Source organism: Pelecanus crispus, chromosome 11 (assembly GCF_030463565.1).
Source record: "Pelecanus crispus isolate bPelCri1 chromosome 11, bPelCri1.pri, whole genome shotgun sequence".
Classification (NCBI taxonomy): domain Eukaryota; kingdom Metazoa; phylum Chordata; class Aves; order Pelecaniformes; family Pelecanidae; genus Pelecanus; species Pelecanus crispus.
In genome coordinates, this window is record NC_134653.1 from 5,319,997 (window position 1) to 5,337,416 (window position 17,420).

At 37.7% G+C, this 17,420-nt stretch overlaps 1 protein-coding gene across 1 annotated transcript in view; it reads right to left on the reverse strand.

Annotated features, from left to right (window-relative positions):
* The window catches only part of SDK1 (sidekick cell adhesion molecule 1), a 417,731-nt gene that overhangs the window by 271,632 nt on the left and 128,679 nt on the right, over window positions 1-17,420 (reverse strand). Inside the window, exons 3-4 of the mRNA XM_075718433.1 lie at window positions 17,135-17,241; window positions 12,904-13,051 (exon numbers count right to left, since the gene is read on the reverse strand). Of these exons, the coding sequence (XP_075574548.1) occupies window positions 12,904-13,051; window positions 17,135-17,241 (255 nt within the window). The remainder of the gene's footprint in view (window positions 1-12,903; window positions 13,052-17,134; window positions 17,242-17,420) is intronic.

Consider the following 17,420-nt stretch of genomic DNA (forward strand, 5'->3'; position numbering starts at 1 on the left):
TTGGAAACTACTTTGATGTTATGCAAAGGAAGGTTTTATTATTATGTTATTTCAGAGGCAAAAATGAAGTATTAGGGAATTAAAAAAAATTAAACTATTAGCAAATCATCTGGCACCTTGCTGGGTAGCTTAGACCTTTTCTCATAGTGATTGACCATTTTACATCATGCATATGCTCTTTATGTTACTCATGTTATATATAAAACAAAGTGCAGCAAGTACAATGTGTCACCTCTGCTTTTGGTGTAAAACAATCTGTGCTATCTAATACAAAGCTATCAAAAGAACAAAAAAGCACTGCAATTGATGAACTTGCATATTTTACTATAGAAATGATTAAAATTCACAGCTACCAGTAACAGAATGTATTAGAACAGATTAAGTTAATATCCCATTGGGTACAGCAGGCTTCAGAGTAGATGACAGCAGTCTCAGAGACCCCATAATTCATTACTAGCTCCCAGCGAGAAAAAGAGAACTCTAAAAGGTGCTCCTCAATCAGAAATTTTCCTACCCATGAAATAATTTTGCTTAAATAATTAACAACAGGAATGACATTCTGATTCTTTATTCATCCAGTGTTACTTCTATAGGCTTCATAACGGAAAGCAAGGTATATTTTACCCACTAGTTTTTCCATTTCATGCTTGGTATTTTTTCCCATTCTGGAATTGTTTCCTGAATAAAAGTGGCTCCCAAAGAGACAAGAGGATGACAACTGAAATTTTACCTTTATGAATCTTGATTAGTGAACCTTCAGCACCATAGACTTTTTTATTTAGTGAAATTAACACTGACAGCTATGGATTAGAAGCTATCAAGCATTAAAATATTAAACCGCCACTTCTCTTTATTTCACTGAAACAAGAAGATTTTGCTAACTCCCTGTTTTTTTTAAATTACCAGTGACATATTAGCTTATTTCTTGTACTGGAATTTTTAAATCATCAACATAAATAAAGGCCTATTTACAACATTGCTTCAAGATATTTTCACTTCTGCTAAAAGGTTTCTTAAAAAATAATTAATTTGCTCTTCAGATAATGCTGTTGAAACCATAGTTGGGTCCAGTCAATACCAGATCTAGGACCCAGCAAAGTGGTTGCATGATATTCTCTGCTCACGCTCTCTTGCTCTGCACCCTGAGCCACTACTTATCACGTATTTATCATCCCCCTCATTGCAGCACGTTTTCAACTACATGTATGTATGTAGGCAAATCCATCTCTCTGAAAACATAGCTTGATTCGTTCATAATTATGCTAAATGTGAATAAATTATTGATAAACAAGCCGACACCAAGATGTGAGGGCAGATATTTAATTTAGAAAGTGGGTTTTGTGGTAAATATTGCAACCGTGAATTACATGACCTAAGATCAGTCCCTGCGAAAGCACAGACTACATAAAGAAGCAAGAACTGAGAATTTTCAAGGCACTTCCACTAACCTCTGCACAGTTTAGATTTGGAACAAAAAGAGTCTGTGATGAGGGATACAATCAAAGATCTAAAGACTAGCCAGACTTGCAGTAGAATTAGCACTGGAGTACTTTTATTTTGGCATCATCCAACAAATCAAGGAACTGTGTCATTTTACTAAAGGACAGTTAATTTATCTAAACTTGATCAAGTAAGATCCAGTGTATTAGTAGCTGACAAACAGGGCTAGGGAATGTTTTTGCTAGCTTCTACAGTAGTTTTATGAGATGCTTCATGTTAGTGGAAACTCTTTAGAGATAATTTTAGAGCCTGGAAATCAGCATTTCTCCCCTCATACCTCAGCACTAGATGGTATATCTAACAATTTCCTCTCTCCTCCTATTTGGCAAGACAAATCATCCTCAGTTTTGTTCCAGCATGTTTATTAGTACATATGATCTATTTTGCCCCCAAATACTTCCTTGTAAGCCAACTTCCAGCTGTGATGACAAAAATAGTATTAGAAGATGGAAGATGATGATAGGGTTGCTTGTTTGGTATAAGGTCTTGTAATAGAACAGCTTTTCAAGATTTGTGATTTGTCTTAAATGGCTGCCTTGCTTCTGAACCAACATAATGACAAGCTATAAAAATAATGGTTTTCATTCTAAAGCAGTTGGAAGAAAAGAAAAAAAGCTGGCTAGATATGCATATTAATACTACATTCAATTAGTTGCCCAATTATTCTCTTTAATACTCCATACAAATCTACAGCAAAACAGCATATTTAAATCCACACTACTACTACTACTTACTAATTTGGTAAATGGGGTTTATAAATGGTGGCGTTTATAGGACTACCATTTTTCTTAGATTTGCCTCCTTTTCTTCCTCTCAGACAGCTGTCTGTGCTGATGTATGGCCAGTGCAGACTCTATCCAGGTTTCTGCTTCTCTTCCAGAATCAAAGCTAACACTTTCATAACGCAGGGAGCACCAGGGAGCAGGACGAGCGCGTTTGGCCACACTCACCAACAAGAGGGCGGCAGATGGGGCCAGCAGCAGAGGAAGGGGACAGGGAGCAGCAGCAAGTACTGGACCCCGGAGTTAGGGGGTCCTGCAGAGAAGGTGACAGAGAGGGAGGGGAAACTTTGGTAGAAGGTCTGGGCAAGGAAGAGGAAAAAGTTTAGGGGACATAAGGCACCAGCTTTGATGGGAGATATTAATGACAGTACCTGGAAAGGTAACAAGGTGTCTAAGTGGAGAGGTGAGGAGAAGGGGATACGTCTGAGCTGGGAACAGCCCCAGAACCTGGCTGTGGATGACGGGAAGAGTTGGGAGGGAGGAAGTACAGACAGAGGAGTTTCACAGAGCTCTGAAACACCAAGAATTAGAAGAATTTAAGCTCTGGAGCAGGAAGATGAGCCGCAGACTTGGGGAAATGGTTGTACTGGGGCAAAAGGTATGGAGGAAATAAGACTTTGGAGAGCAGAAGCTCTGGGATAAGAATACCAAGGGACAACACGGTACCTGACACCCTTAAAAGTGGGAGCATCCACCTATCTTTTGCCCCCTCAAAGCAGGACATTTTTCCATTCTCTTTTATCACAGTCCTAATTAAAAGAATAGTAAGGACACTCAATGGCAACATCCAATATGGACTGCATATGTTGGAGATATTGACATTTTCTCTCTTCTCGATCATAACATTTCTGCTAAGTTGTGAAAAATACGAATAAAAATATAAATAAATTAAAATGAAATGTACACAGAATTTTAAAAGGGTATTATGAGGTTGTTGCTGCAATGTCTGTTGGGTAAACAGAAAATGCAGCTGTCTAACAACAGCCATTTGAAATTTATAAGTATCCCAATAAACTCTACTTGTTGCTGCTAAGGCCAGTTTCAGTTCCCATGGAAACAGATGACGGATTGCCAAAAATGAGATTTGATGTTTTAAAATAATCAGTGATTTGAACTAGTGATTATTATGAAAGTATTGCACTCTTCTTCCAGTGAAGAGGTATTATGCTGGGCGTAGGAAAAGAACACATGGCAGCTGGCAGACAGCAACAGAGTTGTTAAAATTCTTGCAAATGGTATTGGCTGCTGAATGACAACAGCATTTCTTGAAAAATCATTGAGCAAAATCGAGCAAAACTCTATTTTAAAAAGTGAATAGCCTTTGAGGTTTTGGAGAAAAACACATACAATGTTGTTGTACAGACCTCAGCTTCAATGCTTTCAAGTGCTTTTCCTAAATAAGGTCTCCTTTATACCTCTATTTTGAGAATTCAAGTAGCCAGGAACATACAAGCCAGCAACTGCTAGATATTTCTTCTGCTTTTTGAGCTATGTATTTATTTGTCAACTACACATTAGGTTCCAATCCTACAAATAAGACACTACAAACAAAGACAAAATGCTGGCAACAGTTTCCCATTGACCGGAGGGTAGATCCAGAGGGGTCATATATCTGGGAGGGATCAGTGCCAATATGGGGGGTTGTAGTGGGAGTTTGGATTGAGAGGGTCAGTAAGATTTTGAGGGAAGAAATTACAGAATAGTGAGACAGCTCATGGAACGAGGCAGGGGGGCGGTTCTCTGATCTTTTGGGGAGGCTGGCTTTTGTTCCTATGGAGCTTCAGCAATAAGAGGGCACGCTCTCAGGACACTGGCACTCTCTCTGCCATGTGAGCGAAAGCCGAAGACCACCACTCCCAGACCACAGTCTTCCCAACTCCTCCTTATCCACCCTCCCCTTCTCCTAGGATTTACAACCACTTCCCCAGGCCATGCCATCTTCCATGTTCCTCTCTCTGTCTTTTCTTTCCTCCATCAGGGTTGAACACCACAATCCATCTCTCTCCCAGCATCCACAGACTTCACACATGCACCTGTCCTGACCCAAGCATGGTTTTCTTCATTTCTGTGCTGACAGCATGTATCGGTCAGGTGGAAGGGGAGGAGAGGCATAGAATTCCTCCAGCATTTCCCTTTCTATCCTTTCCCCTTGCCACTTGAATGGTGCAAAGTACACCGATATATTCTACCTTTTCCTCATTCTAGTGACAGGAGTTTAGAGGGAAAAGCAAAGACAATAAAGCTGAGCAAGTAAACAGTTGCCTTGTTTGTCTATGTCTAGAATTGGTCCTGACATGTAAAACAACAGATTTGTGTAATATATAAAAATAGCCACAGGCATATATTAAGAAATAAAAGGTAGTACTAACATGCAGCAGACAAATAGATTCCTTATGAATATTGCCAGAGTTTGACTGTTTTTTCTCACTTCCAATTGCAAGATACCTTTACAAATTTTCACCAGAGCCAAAAACCACCCCTCTCATACAGATCAGATAGACCCATGAAACTTCAGACAGGGCATTTACAGTTTATTTAAATTCATTTGGAATCTGTTAGATGAAGGCCAAACACAAAACAGCTAAAGATTCCACTCACAACTAAGGATCAGAGATAAGCCATAGGCAGGCTGCCAGCTTCTTCCTTTCTCTGCAGCATTAATTAATGTAAGGTCTGCTTCACATTTCCTTCCATGTACCAAATTCTTTAAATTCAAGTTGAATACTGTTTACAAAGTAGACTTGATGCAAATGAACCACAAAAGCCACAATACGTCCTCAGAGTGCAAAGTTTGTGGGTTTTTTTCCTTCCTGAATCACACAACAGTTTTCAATATGAAAGTAAATCTGTCAAAATGATAGGCTTTTAAAATTATTCTACATAAATCTGTATTATAAAATTACAAACTTATATGTCTTAACACCTTTGCACATCATATAGAAATCCACTAGAATCATGAGGAATGACAGCATTTGCCCATTTCTGCATAGAAAGAAAATTAATAATCCTTTGTAGTATACAGCCAGAAGTACTGACAGATACATTTTGCTTCAGTCAGTTTTGATTAATAAAAGTTAATTGGTAAACATAAGACATTACCTTCTGCTATATTTGATAAGTCACAGCATTTTGCATCTATTTCCATAAAAACAGAGATATGTGAGGGGTCATAGGAGATAAACTGTTCCCAGGGATTTGTGAACAATTGCCACTTTTTAAGCATCAAGCAATAGTTTTCTTTTGCACATTTGCTCTTAAGAATGACTGCAACACTTTTAAATCCTCTTATCTTGGCTGCATATTAAAATATTTCCATTTGTAGACAGAGTAGTTCAAAGATGGACATAAAAATGTTTTTCCACAAAAGCACATTAGTTGTTAAAGGATTGTATTCATGATTTGTCCCTAATATCATAATTAGTTCTGATTAGAAACTGCAGCAAATGCAAGAAATGAGCCCCAAAGTACAATGACAATGAGTCTTCATATTTACCCACCTCTACATTGGATATGATTTTGAAAAAATAGTCTAAGTTCACTTTCAAAGAGTAATGCTGTTAACACTTTTTTCATAGTCTGTATTTTCTCTCTCAAAGTACGTTTGTCCCCAGAAAGCAACAAACTCATAAATCAGTTTCTACTGCAAGCTGTGATAACTAAATCATACTTAGAGCAAAAAGGTTTCCTTCTAGCGACACTTCCATTCCCTTTGTTTTACAAGTTCCAAATCTATGATTAATAAACGTAAAATGATTTTGTTCTTTAAACGTGATCAGCTTAGGAAAACCAATATCCAACAGTCAGATTTTCCTCTTAGACAGTGATCTTTAAAGTTTTATTGAAATTTACAGCTGTTGAAGATTGTGCTGAAAGATACTGTGACCAGCTGAGGCCCATTAAAACACAATATTAGTTCCAAGCATCCATTCTTTTTCTATCAAAAAATATGGATTTTACAGTGCTAGCATAATGGCAGCAACTTCCCCTGGCTTATTAAAAAAATATATATCAAAAAACCCTTCTGTGGTTTGTGGTCCAAATTTGTAATGAAACATATTGGTCAAATCCCAAAATGTGCCTTGCATCTCATCAGTCAGCGTGTCTCTCTTGGGAGGAGACCACTTCCAAATGAGCCTTGCTAAAAGGCATGTTCTTTGGCAGCAATTTTTTTCTGCTGCCCCCCCACCCCCCCGTCTTCCTCCCTATGATGGGCTGTGTTGCTCCTACACGCCCTGCATTCAGCACATACGTGGTCCCCAAATATGACTCAGTCTTCCTCTCCATCTAACCAACACATGAGATTTCACCCTAGAAGTTAAGAGGTCTGAATAAATTAATTTTTGAAACACATGTTTAAAACCTGTGGCAAACGAATTATGAGCAGAGAGAAAAACAGTGAGGTTGAATCTAGACAAGTCAAACAGCTTTAGAAAATAATCCTGGGATTTGCTTACCCTGAGGTGTTAACGTTTTCCTCTACTGAACACAGTAGACAATAATACTCAAAACAGTCCACTGACAGCATCCAGGACTACTCAAAGTGAGTACTTGAAGAGATGATGGGAGATTTCCCTACAGTCTTTCATATGCATATGGGCCCTGGGGATAACAGTAAAATTTTATGTAAGATGATTTCTAGTGCTGCCTGTTCCTTCAAACTGAAATTACTCAATGCAGAAGTTTGGTTAAATAAATGAATAACAGGGTACTAATGAATTTCAGTTTAAGGAAATAATTTAATTCTACAAAATAGTCTTCTTTTTCAGGTACTGAATTTAAAATTAATGTGGACCCTGTAAAAGGTACGGACAGATAAAAACAGCTTATAGGTTTTTTGTCATGTCTCTTACTGCTGAGAGGTGTCACTCCATAACGTTAGCAGACTTAAGAGATCTGCAAACTGGTTTTTTTTTAAAGTATTGCTCAGCTAACACACTGCAGAGTTGACAGTCTCAGAATTTATTGTTCACTAATGCTAATCATCACAATTTTAATTAAAGTATTATCTGGTGTATGTGAAAAGTAATTATGTGCAACTAACCTAAGTTGTATGACAGGCTAGTATTTGTAGAGAACTGCACTGCTGTTGCTAAAACTGCTCATGCAAAATGAAGTGGTGTTGGTTTTAAAGTGAAAACTGTATATATGGCACATTGTGAGCTGCCATCATCAAGGCAAAACCTAATCTAATGTTAATATCAGTCCAAAATCTGATGTATTATTCCTAGACATTTTAATTTTTCTCATCTTTTAAAGCCTATTTAGCTACAGCTACTTTTTTCTGAGGCTGTCATTAATATATTTAAAATTTTACCTTAACAAATGGCTAGTAAATCCGCACTAGCTTTGCTTATTTGTAAGGTATTTTAAGTGTTCAAAACCACAGGAAGTCGTATTTGACAGTTGCTTATGCCTAACATATTTTCATTCCACCATGTCAGCACATTTAGTCTCTATAAGAGTTAGTAATGACCACACACATTCAAACGCATAATGAATTGTTCTTACTGCAAAAAGTAGATATTAAACTTATGTATACCTAAAGGCAATGCAATTCATCTTCCTTGTCTAGTGGAATGAAGTGCCTTTGTAAAATGCTTTGGTGCATTAACAGTTAACTAAGTGACAAAATGTCCACCCAGCTGAAAGGGACACCCCAGAAGTGCCTTTATATGCCAAAAATGAACTTTCCTGTTTTGTGTCAGACACAATTCCACTAACAAAAGACATGAGTTAATATTCATCTAACTGCAGCTTACTAAGGGAAAAAAATAGTTTCACGGTAAGAAAGTTAATGAAGATAGTAATAATGTCTTCCGAGTAGAAGTTTTCTTCTTAAGGAAGAAACCAAGAATAAATGAATCAATGGCTAGAGTGAACCTTTTCAGTGAAAAAGTCCTTCACTTAGAAAAAGGTTAAAAAAATCCTCTAAGAGTACTAAGAATTTAATTCCTCAATAGCACAACTGAAAGGCAATTGCAGACCTTGATGGTGCTACTGTCCTTTGTGCCTCTCCGAGGTACTGTAGATGCCTTGTGTAAAGAAAGTTAAATGCGCTCTGCTTTTGAGTCTGATGAAGTACACCCAGGCAAGGCAACCTGAAGACTTGACATCTCAGAGTAGCAATTTCTTTTGATGCAGTTACCTTTAGAGAGGCTATTGTTTTCTGTAAGATGTGAGGGGAAACAGGTGAAATCATCCCATCAGTCAAGACCCTGGATAATAGTGCAGTTGTAATTCCACATTAGTCTACCGGTGTATTTGGAAAACATTAATCTGTCTAGGTGTAACGTGAAGTCTTTTCTAAAACTTCTTGGGAAATTTTCATCTAAAATAATAATAAAAAACATCCCAAACTCTAATTTCTCTCCTTGCTTATTTTCTCTTGCTGTTGATATTTTGGTCTTCTCTCTGATTCTCCACTTCATATTTTTCCAGTGTGTACACAGCTCCCTTCTGATGATCCTGAAAGACCCCTTTAAAATATCAAGCTGAGGCTTTGATGACAGATAATGCACAAAAGCCAAAATGAATATACGTGCACACTGCACTAAGCGGGGGGGGAGAAAATTTTAGGACTTAAATTTTTAAATACACACCATCATGTTGCACTAGCTCTGCTGCAGATTTGCTAGGCCTTAAGTCATAAACTATAACAACAACCCCATGAGTATATGCAGGCCATTTGCTTCACATTCATATATTATACAGGCATTTGTTGACTTTACATACCCACTCATTTAGGAGGAACTTGTCATGCTATTCTTGTTTTTATCTGGGGGCTTTAACAAAATATTATGGCACCAACACCACTAAAATGGGAATTAATACATAGTTATATGCTGCAACATTCCACCATGAGTTACACTACCAGTTAAATTAAACACAACATGCTGTTTGAAAAAAATTGCCTATGTCTCAAAGGAAACTTTCTCCCAGAAAGTATCACAGCGATGCACACTCACAGAGTAGGATGACCATTCTGACTAAAAAAAGGTGAAACCTAAGCTATTCACTGAATCTTCTGACACTTTTTGGCCTAACAATCAGTAAGAGAAACAGGAAATTACAGGTTTGTTACACCCGGTCATCAGAATTCAGGAATATCTGCTCTGGTGAGGCCTCGCCTGGAGCCCTGCGTCCAGCTCTGGGGCCCTCAGCACAAGAAGGACATGGAACTGCTGGAGCGGGTCCAGAGGAGGCCACAAAAATGATCCGAGGGCTGGAGCACCTCTGCTACGAGCACAGGCTGAGAGAGTTGGGGTTGTTCAGCCTGGAGAAGGGAAGGCTGCGGGGAGACCTTAGTGCGGCCTTCCAGTACTTAAAGGGGGCCTGTAGGAAGGATGGGGACAAGCTTTTTACCAGGGCCTCTTGCAATAGGACACGGGGTAATGGTTTTAAACTAAAAGAGGGTAGATTCAGAAGAGATATGAGGAAGAAGGTTTTTACAGTGAGGGTGGTGAAGCACTGGAAGGGGTTGCCCAGAGCGGCAGTGGAGGCCCCATCCCTGGGAACATCCCAGGCCAGGTTGGACGGGGCTGTGAGCACCCTGCTCTGGTTAAAGCTGTCCCTGCTCACTGCAGGGGTTGGGCTGGGGGAGCTCTAAAGGTCCCTCCCAACCCAAAGCATTCCATGATTCTGTGATCTGTTAGAACTGGCAACTGTGTTAACTTGTATAAATAATTATTAGAAAACACAAAGAACAAATAAGAGTCTTATTGGACATATTGTAAACTATCTTTAAAATAGTACATATAGTGACACCAGAATCTTTTGACAATTCCGCAATTCTGTTATCTTGGCTCCCTAGAAATACACTACTTTTGGAATGCTGAATAGCTGGCAGAACCCTTCCCTGTAAATGCCCTAAATACCAGTAAACAGTGAAAGACATCAGCATTTACTACCTTAAACCTGCTAGGTAAACCTTACTGCAGAGCCAATGAAATTACATTCCTTGAAACATCTTAAGAATTATTTTTTTCTCAGAACTACTCTTTTCTTTTGATCTTTCATATTTCTCACATAAGGACAACTCAGCACACTCTCTGTTTCCACATCAGTGAAATGAATTCATTCTAGTGGTGACAGCAGCCCTGTGTAGATAAGCATCAGGATCATTATTATGGCATAAAAATGGCGCAGTGTCAAGTACACGTACATTAAGGCTTTTGCATGAGTAAGAAGTAACAAGACCAACTATTTAAATGAGCTGTTTTCTTAAAAGTTGCTACAGATAAAATATTGGGCAATACCAAATTTGTCTGTATTCAACGGGCACTGATGAGAAAGTATTGGGTGCCATAACCACCACTACTGTCCTCATTTTTAGCACTGCTTATTTCCTCAGTCTGCATACACTGCAGCGATGTCACTCTTAGAAATCATTATTACAGCTGACAGACTAGCTGATTGATTTGGCCAAATCATGGGAAGCTTGTTTAAGAGGATAAAAAAAGCTTTATATTGATTTAGCAATCTAAGGTACTTTTAATCAGTTTAAAGAGCATCCATACAAGGTGGTTGTATCAATTTAACTGATCAGTTTAGCAGGATGCATCAATCTAACTGGATCACTGGCTAAACTGATCAGTTAAATTGATACACCTCTTTGTGTACAGAAAACATGATGTTAAATGCACAACTTGCTCCACAGATAAGAAACAGAGTTCCCATAAGATATTTTTACATTTCTCACAGTTTTATATGCAACCCCTCCATGCCTCAGGTTTCCTGTATTTTTAGGGTGCCATATTTACTTCCAGAATTTCACAGACAGCAATATATGAGTGGATGCTATATGGTTTTTCCAATACTTTGAGGGAGCAGCAGACCTACTGCACATGGAGTGCACTGATGATTGGTACGTGTACCATAAATCTGTCACTTCCTCAACTTAACAGGCTTACTATACGACATATATCAAACTTCCAAGGAGGTTCACACTTTCAGCACATGTACTTCTACTGCAAAAGTATTCAGAAATTCCTACACAGGCCAGACAAATGTCCTCAAATTCCTTTCGGACAAAATTTCTGACCAGGGAAAAAAAATATATGTGGAAACCTTTAGGTATATTTGACCCCTACTATAGAACAGAGTTTTACAGTTTTCACATTTGTAAGCATTACCACAGTGCTATGAATTACAAGTGATTTTACCCTAACAATCCCAACAGGGTAGGACTAAGAGTAAAGCACAGCATATGAAAATTAGGATTTTATATTAATAAGCATGACACATGTATCTCTACTTGCAGTTTTCCCAAACTGTAAGAGAACTCACACAAATATCATTTTCAGACGTTGCATGCTTGCTTCCCTAGGTCACTCTGTTCTGTTTCCCAGTAATAGTTCCCAAGAAAGTGTCTGATACCTGGATAACAAGACTTCTTCACCATCTGCAAATTTTTGATTTGTGTATTCTCAGCATTGACAAAAAAAAATTTGTAATGTGGCAGGAGTGGAGGAAGTAGATTCTTAATGGTTAATAACTCAGGATTTGTCACTTAGCTCACTTCAAGAGATTGCCCAGAAACCCATTGTTTCATCTTCCAGCTTGTTTCCCATCAAATTACTATTAAATTATTCATAAATTATTACATAGTTACTTCACATCCCTGCAATACTAATTTTAACAGTTTCAAAGAGCCTGCAATACTAGCTTTCAGGTTTAAAAAATGCACATAAGCAGCAGTAAAATATACAGTATGGATTAACAAAACGAAAATCCACAAAGAGCTTTCCCTTTCTAATATAAACTCTAAAGACTCACCACCCCTTCTGGAATTTAGCAATATCCCATTACCATCAGTTGCTAGCACATCTATCCCTTTCAACACAGGAAAACATAACACACAGATAAAAGTAACCACAAAAATAACCATAAAAATAACGTTCTTGGCATTTCAACAGTTTCCTAATAAATAAAGTAAAAAAGATTTTATCTATGTTTTTTAATGTTACTGCTAACCCCTTCAGTCTCTCAATAAAACTGTGCAGGTTAAAACACAGGATGGCTTCATAACTGCTTCAGGACAGGATAAATGAGCACACCTTGAAATAATAACTAATCAAAGTGCAAGTACTGTGCCATTTGTGGGTAAACTTCTAATTAGTTAAAAAGAAACAAACCTGTCATTGTAGGCTAAAAAGATAAGGAAAAAATAAGCAATACTTAAATAGAATTTTATCGTGAGGAGAATAGTATTAAGCACAACTCCATGTAAAAAAAAATCAGACTCATATATTAAAAAAGAAAAATCTCAGTATTCATTAAGTTAGTACACTCAAGTAAACGTAATTGAGAGATGAGCATTTACTTTTCCAAAATGTATCATGAAAATGAACAGCATGAAGGAAGTGCAGACATTCTGCATATCTAATCCCTTATGCTGCACCAGAACCATTAAAACCACATGAATTTTTTTGTCAAACTGCTTAGGAAGTTCAGAGATGGTCTTAAAACAGTAATTTATCTCAAACTTAGCAGTCTACTAAGACTACAAGTCTACTTTATTCTCTTTAAACCTTAATTAGTGTACTTAAAATGTAAATGGCATTATCAAGTGTAATTAATCATATTTTAGGGTGGGGGTATTTTGAGCTTTCAATTGACTTACATTCGGCTGCTTGGTATAATCTTGTGCCCGTCTCTAAACCATGTCACTTGTGGTCTTGGATAGCTGAGTATATCTAGGAAGTTTATTACTGCAGCTTGTCCTTGAGTCACTGTTTTTCTCTGGTTTGTGTCCATGAAATTTCCCATATCTGCAAAGAAAAAAATTATACTAAGAGTCCTGGAAGTTCTAGTCTCTCTCCCCATTTCTTTTCAGCAGAGAGAGAAATAACTGTGTTTTACGATAGTCATTGGCATTACTATAATTAGTCAATATGGCACTACAGATCATGAGACAGTTTTGATTAATACAGATTTGGATGAACATAAGGCAAATCAAAGTGCTGCTAGTGCACACAAGAAGTGCATCAGTCAGCAGTACTGCATGGCCTCAGTGTTCTTTTGCAATAACTGAGTGTTTTTAATGGAAAGTGACATTTTAATGGAGGTGTGTTTTGGTTTTTTTAACTAAATCCTTGCACAATATAAAAGAAATTCCTGTGCAATGCAAAGGAATGCAAATGGTATATGTGATTTTATCAAATTTTTGGTCGCCAATTTTTTTTTATCCTTTTACCCATAGCTACACAAATAGACAAGCAACTGTATCATTTGCAGTCAAACCAATGCATAGTGAGATCTTTGTGAGTAAGCCATTATACCCAAATGGATATCAAAATAGCAAGGCTATAGTCATGTTGGTAGCTATTAGTTCTTCTGGCACTACACTACGATTTGAACAGTGCATCTAGATCTCTGACATCTACAAAGGCATCAGCGATATTAAAGAGCAGCTTTAAACAAAAATTTTAATGGAAGAAAGAAAACTACAGTTGCAGAACCTCTGTCTCTGAAGGTTTTATTTCATAGACAAGTTCACCTATCTACATAGAGTCCTTGTAAAAATTCAGTGAACGTTTTCTTCTTGTTTTTCTTTTGCCTTTTGCATCACATTCCTATCCATTAAAATAAACAGGGCTCTAGGCTTCTACTTATTCACCCTCCAAAGAACTTCTGTGCATTTTAATTCACTTTAAACCAAGAAATTGACACACACACATGGAACTATTCTGGTTTCTGCCACTGAAGTCCCTTTTTTTTAAAGACCACAGGTTTCTTTACAAGTTCTCCGCCTCAGAGAGGGATGCAAAGGACATTGAAACACAGAAGACTACTATCAGGTGTGCGGATGGCAGGAGATGAGAAGAGACAGAGCAAGAGCAGAAATTCAAAACACATGGTATTTTAAAGAAGCTTTAATCATCTTTGTGATTTTCAAGTTATTTATTCAGACATAATCAGCATTGTACTTCCTCTGTTGCTCCATATTTCTTACAGATGTAATCAGATCATCTACTTGAAGTTTCAAACGGTGTAGGTGGATCTAATTAACTTCACTGTCATATGATTATTTTAGTCTTCACAATCCGAGAGTTTTTAAGCCCATTCTGTAATTAAGATTTACTCAGCAGTTTTCTCACAAATATCTGTTCCCATTCAGTTAAGTAATATGTTAGCATGTGTTGAGAACATTTTTTAAATTATTTAACAAGTTCCCTGCTACTTCAGAGATCTAGGATGTGGAAAATACCTCAGACCTTTCTACGTGCATGTTATGGTTGTGCCTTTCAATTTTTCACTAGAGATCTTAAGTGCACTGGGAACCATCCTCTATCCAGTGGCAAAACCAATTCATTTCCTGCAAACCCTTCCGAGTTAAACATCTAACATACAGTTCCCCATAGCTCTTGATGACTGGATAAGATTACCCTTGGAATGTTGCTTTCTGATATGTTTTCAAGAATAACCAAAAAGTAAAATATGGTAAAGTATCAGTACTTCATTATGTCCACACAGCTTAAGTCAATTAATTTAGATTGAAAATGTTAAAACACAGAAAACAATCACATGGGATCAGTAGCTGCCCTGGGTAGAGGAGAAAGACGATACGTAAAACTTGTAGAACACTTTAATCTGGGGGAATAAAGTGCAAGCCTGACTGACAAGTTTCACTATAGAAGCCATACAGGTCACTACAGGTTGAAGACCAAAGGTCTCCCAAATCTGCTTTGCTTTGTCTCAGTATCTTTATCAGAGAAAATAAATAAATAAATAGATATAGATAGATAGACTGCTTAATTCAGACAGAGAAATCTTAAGAGAGAGCTTTTTAGCCTTGTTCAGCAATGCAGAACTAGAAATTAAAGGGGGGGGGGCGGAATTAAAACCAAAGAAAATTAAAAAATTGCAGTTCTTTCTCTCTCAAGAACAACCAAACACACACACAAAAACAGCCTGGAGAAACAAAACACTTCACTGCAAATCTTTCCCTCATTCAGAGGGGAATAAAGCTGTCTTTTCAGGAGACAAAATTCTTTAGCAGCAGTATCAAGGTAAAGTATTCCTGTGCTTCCTTCTCACTATTGTTCCCACAAGTACTTCCTCAAGAATTGCTCCCTCCACTCTGCCAGCACAACTGCCTGTACAGCTGCGTAAGGAATCGCATGGGGGGAAAAGAACTATTTTGACAAACCCTACAAAATAATTGTTGCTTTTTTTAAATTTTGGAGAAGTTTCCCAGTCCACAGCTGTACAAACAAGTTCTCCTGCTGAGCCTAAAGGGATAATGTGCTACACTGCGATACAAGAGCCGGAGTGATTAGTGGGACGGAGGAGAAAACGGGTGCATATTTCCCTGGTACTGCTACCAAAGCCTATGTCCCCTGAAAGTACACCTGTAGATGCAACTCCAGAGGCATCTAGGTTAATCTAATGGCTCACTGCTGCAGAACGAGAAGCATCTCACCCTCTCCTTCCCCTGCGCCATCTTCCCCTTCTAGCCTTGTTGAAGGTCCCTCACCTCACTCATAGTCATGCTCACTCGCACCAGCTCTCACTAGAACCTCTGTGACCTGAGATAATTCACTAAACCAGAAGAAGAATAGTCAGAAGAGTACTTGCAAGGGTCTGACACTGATGTCAGAGTGAGCACAAGGTCGCTAGGAGGAGTATACAGCAGGGGCGTAAGTGCTGGTAGAAGGCGGGGAAGGAAAACCCCATTTTAGCAGCAGTGGATTTTTACATTAGCTCCCAGCATCTCTCTCTGAAACAATACCACTGAGAGATCAAGCATCAAATTACTGATATTACTGACATTACAGATACAGTAACATAATTTCCTGTAATACAGTAAACTGGTGAACATTATACCAAAACTTACATAGTATCACCTGCAACTGCTTTTATTTTAAAAACACAGGAAATTCCATGTAATTTCCCTCATGACATAGTGATTAACTTCAATCAGTTCCTTGAAATTGGGTTTCTAATAAACAATTCGATTTATCTAGATTCCACTTATCAAGTGACATTTACTACTACTGATTTCCACTTATTGACCCTGAGGAAGAGAAATTTGATCCATGTATCAGATTGCTTACACACAAATCTCTCTTTTTAAAAACTTTTGTTGTTTTTACTTTGAAAATGGAATAAGGCCTAATTTTATTATTATTTCTAAACAAGTTGTTTAGATTATATTTTCTATATGTTAACTGAAAAAAAAAAAGAAAATTAGAGTATGCGATCATTTCTTAGGTCATGTTAACTAGCACTAACTCCTGAGAAAATCACTTTAACATTTCCAAATGGAAGTCAGGTATCTGAAAAATTCTGCATAGTAGAAACTAAAGAGGTACAAACATTGGAGGGTTTGATACAGAAAGGCATTGAGAAGAGACTTTTAAAGTTTGGTTAGCAAGGTTTTCTCTGTGAAACAACTGCTTATTTTGTATAGCAAGAATTATGATCTAAAATCTTCATGGAGCTATCTCTACCATACTGTTTTCTTTCAGATAGCCTCTGCCATCCTCTGGGCTTTTTTGTTTTGTTTTGTTTTGATCAATTGTTTATTTTGTGCTGTATGGCCTTTTTAATCCCTGCATATTCAGGGAAAGGTATAATAGTTTTCTCATGCTACAGCTATGTCCAAAGATCTCGGTTTGATGACTTTGAACAGCTGAAGTTTGCTCTAAAGACTTAATGTTGCACTGCTTTGAACTGTTTCCCAGAAGATAACTAGAGTAAGCATTGAACTTCTTGTGATGCAATAATTTTAAAATTTATTAAATATCATAACTTTTCAGGCTAGAAAATGTTATTGGTATGTTGGGTTTTTACCCACAAAACGCATCGGTTAGCTAATGAATCACAGAATAACTTCCATTCGAACATACATGCCACTTGAACTTCAGATCTTCTTTGCAGCAATGCCCCCATCCTGTTTCGTACGACACACTGATAAAAGCCCGCATCAGACCTCTGCAAAGCTGGGATGACGTACCTATAAGACAGAATGCAGAATTATAGCGCACTTCTTCCTAAAGGCAGGTCAATGCTACTTTATGTGGCATTTCTTATTTCTCCTCTAATATTTTACCCATTGACTCAAATGCTTATTGTATTTTCTCTTACAAACAGCATCCTCATATAATCTCTGGTCTTTGGCTACAATATAGAATT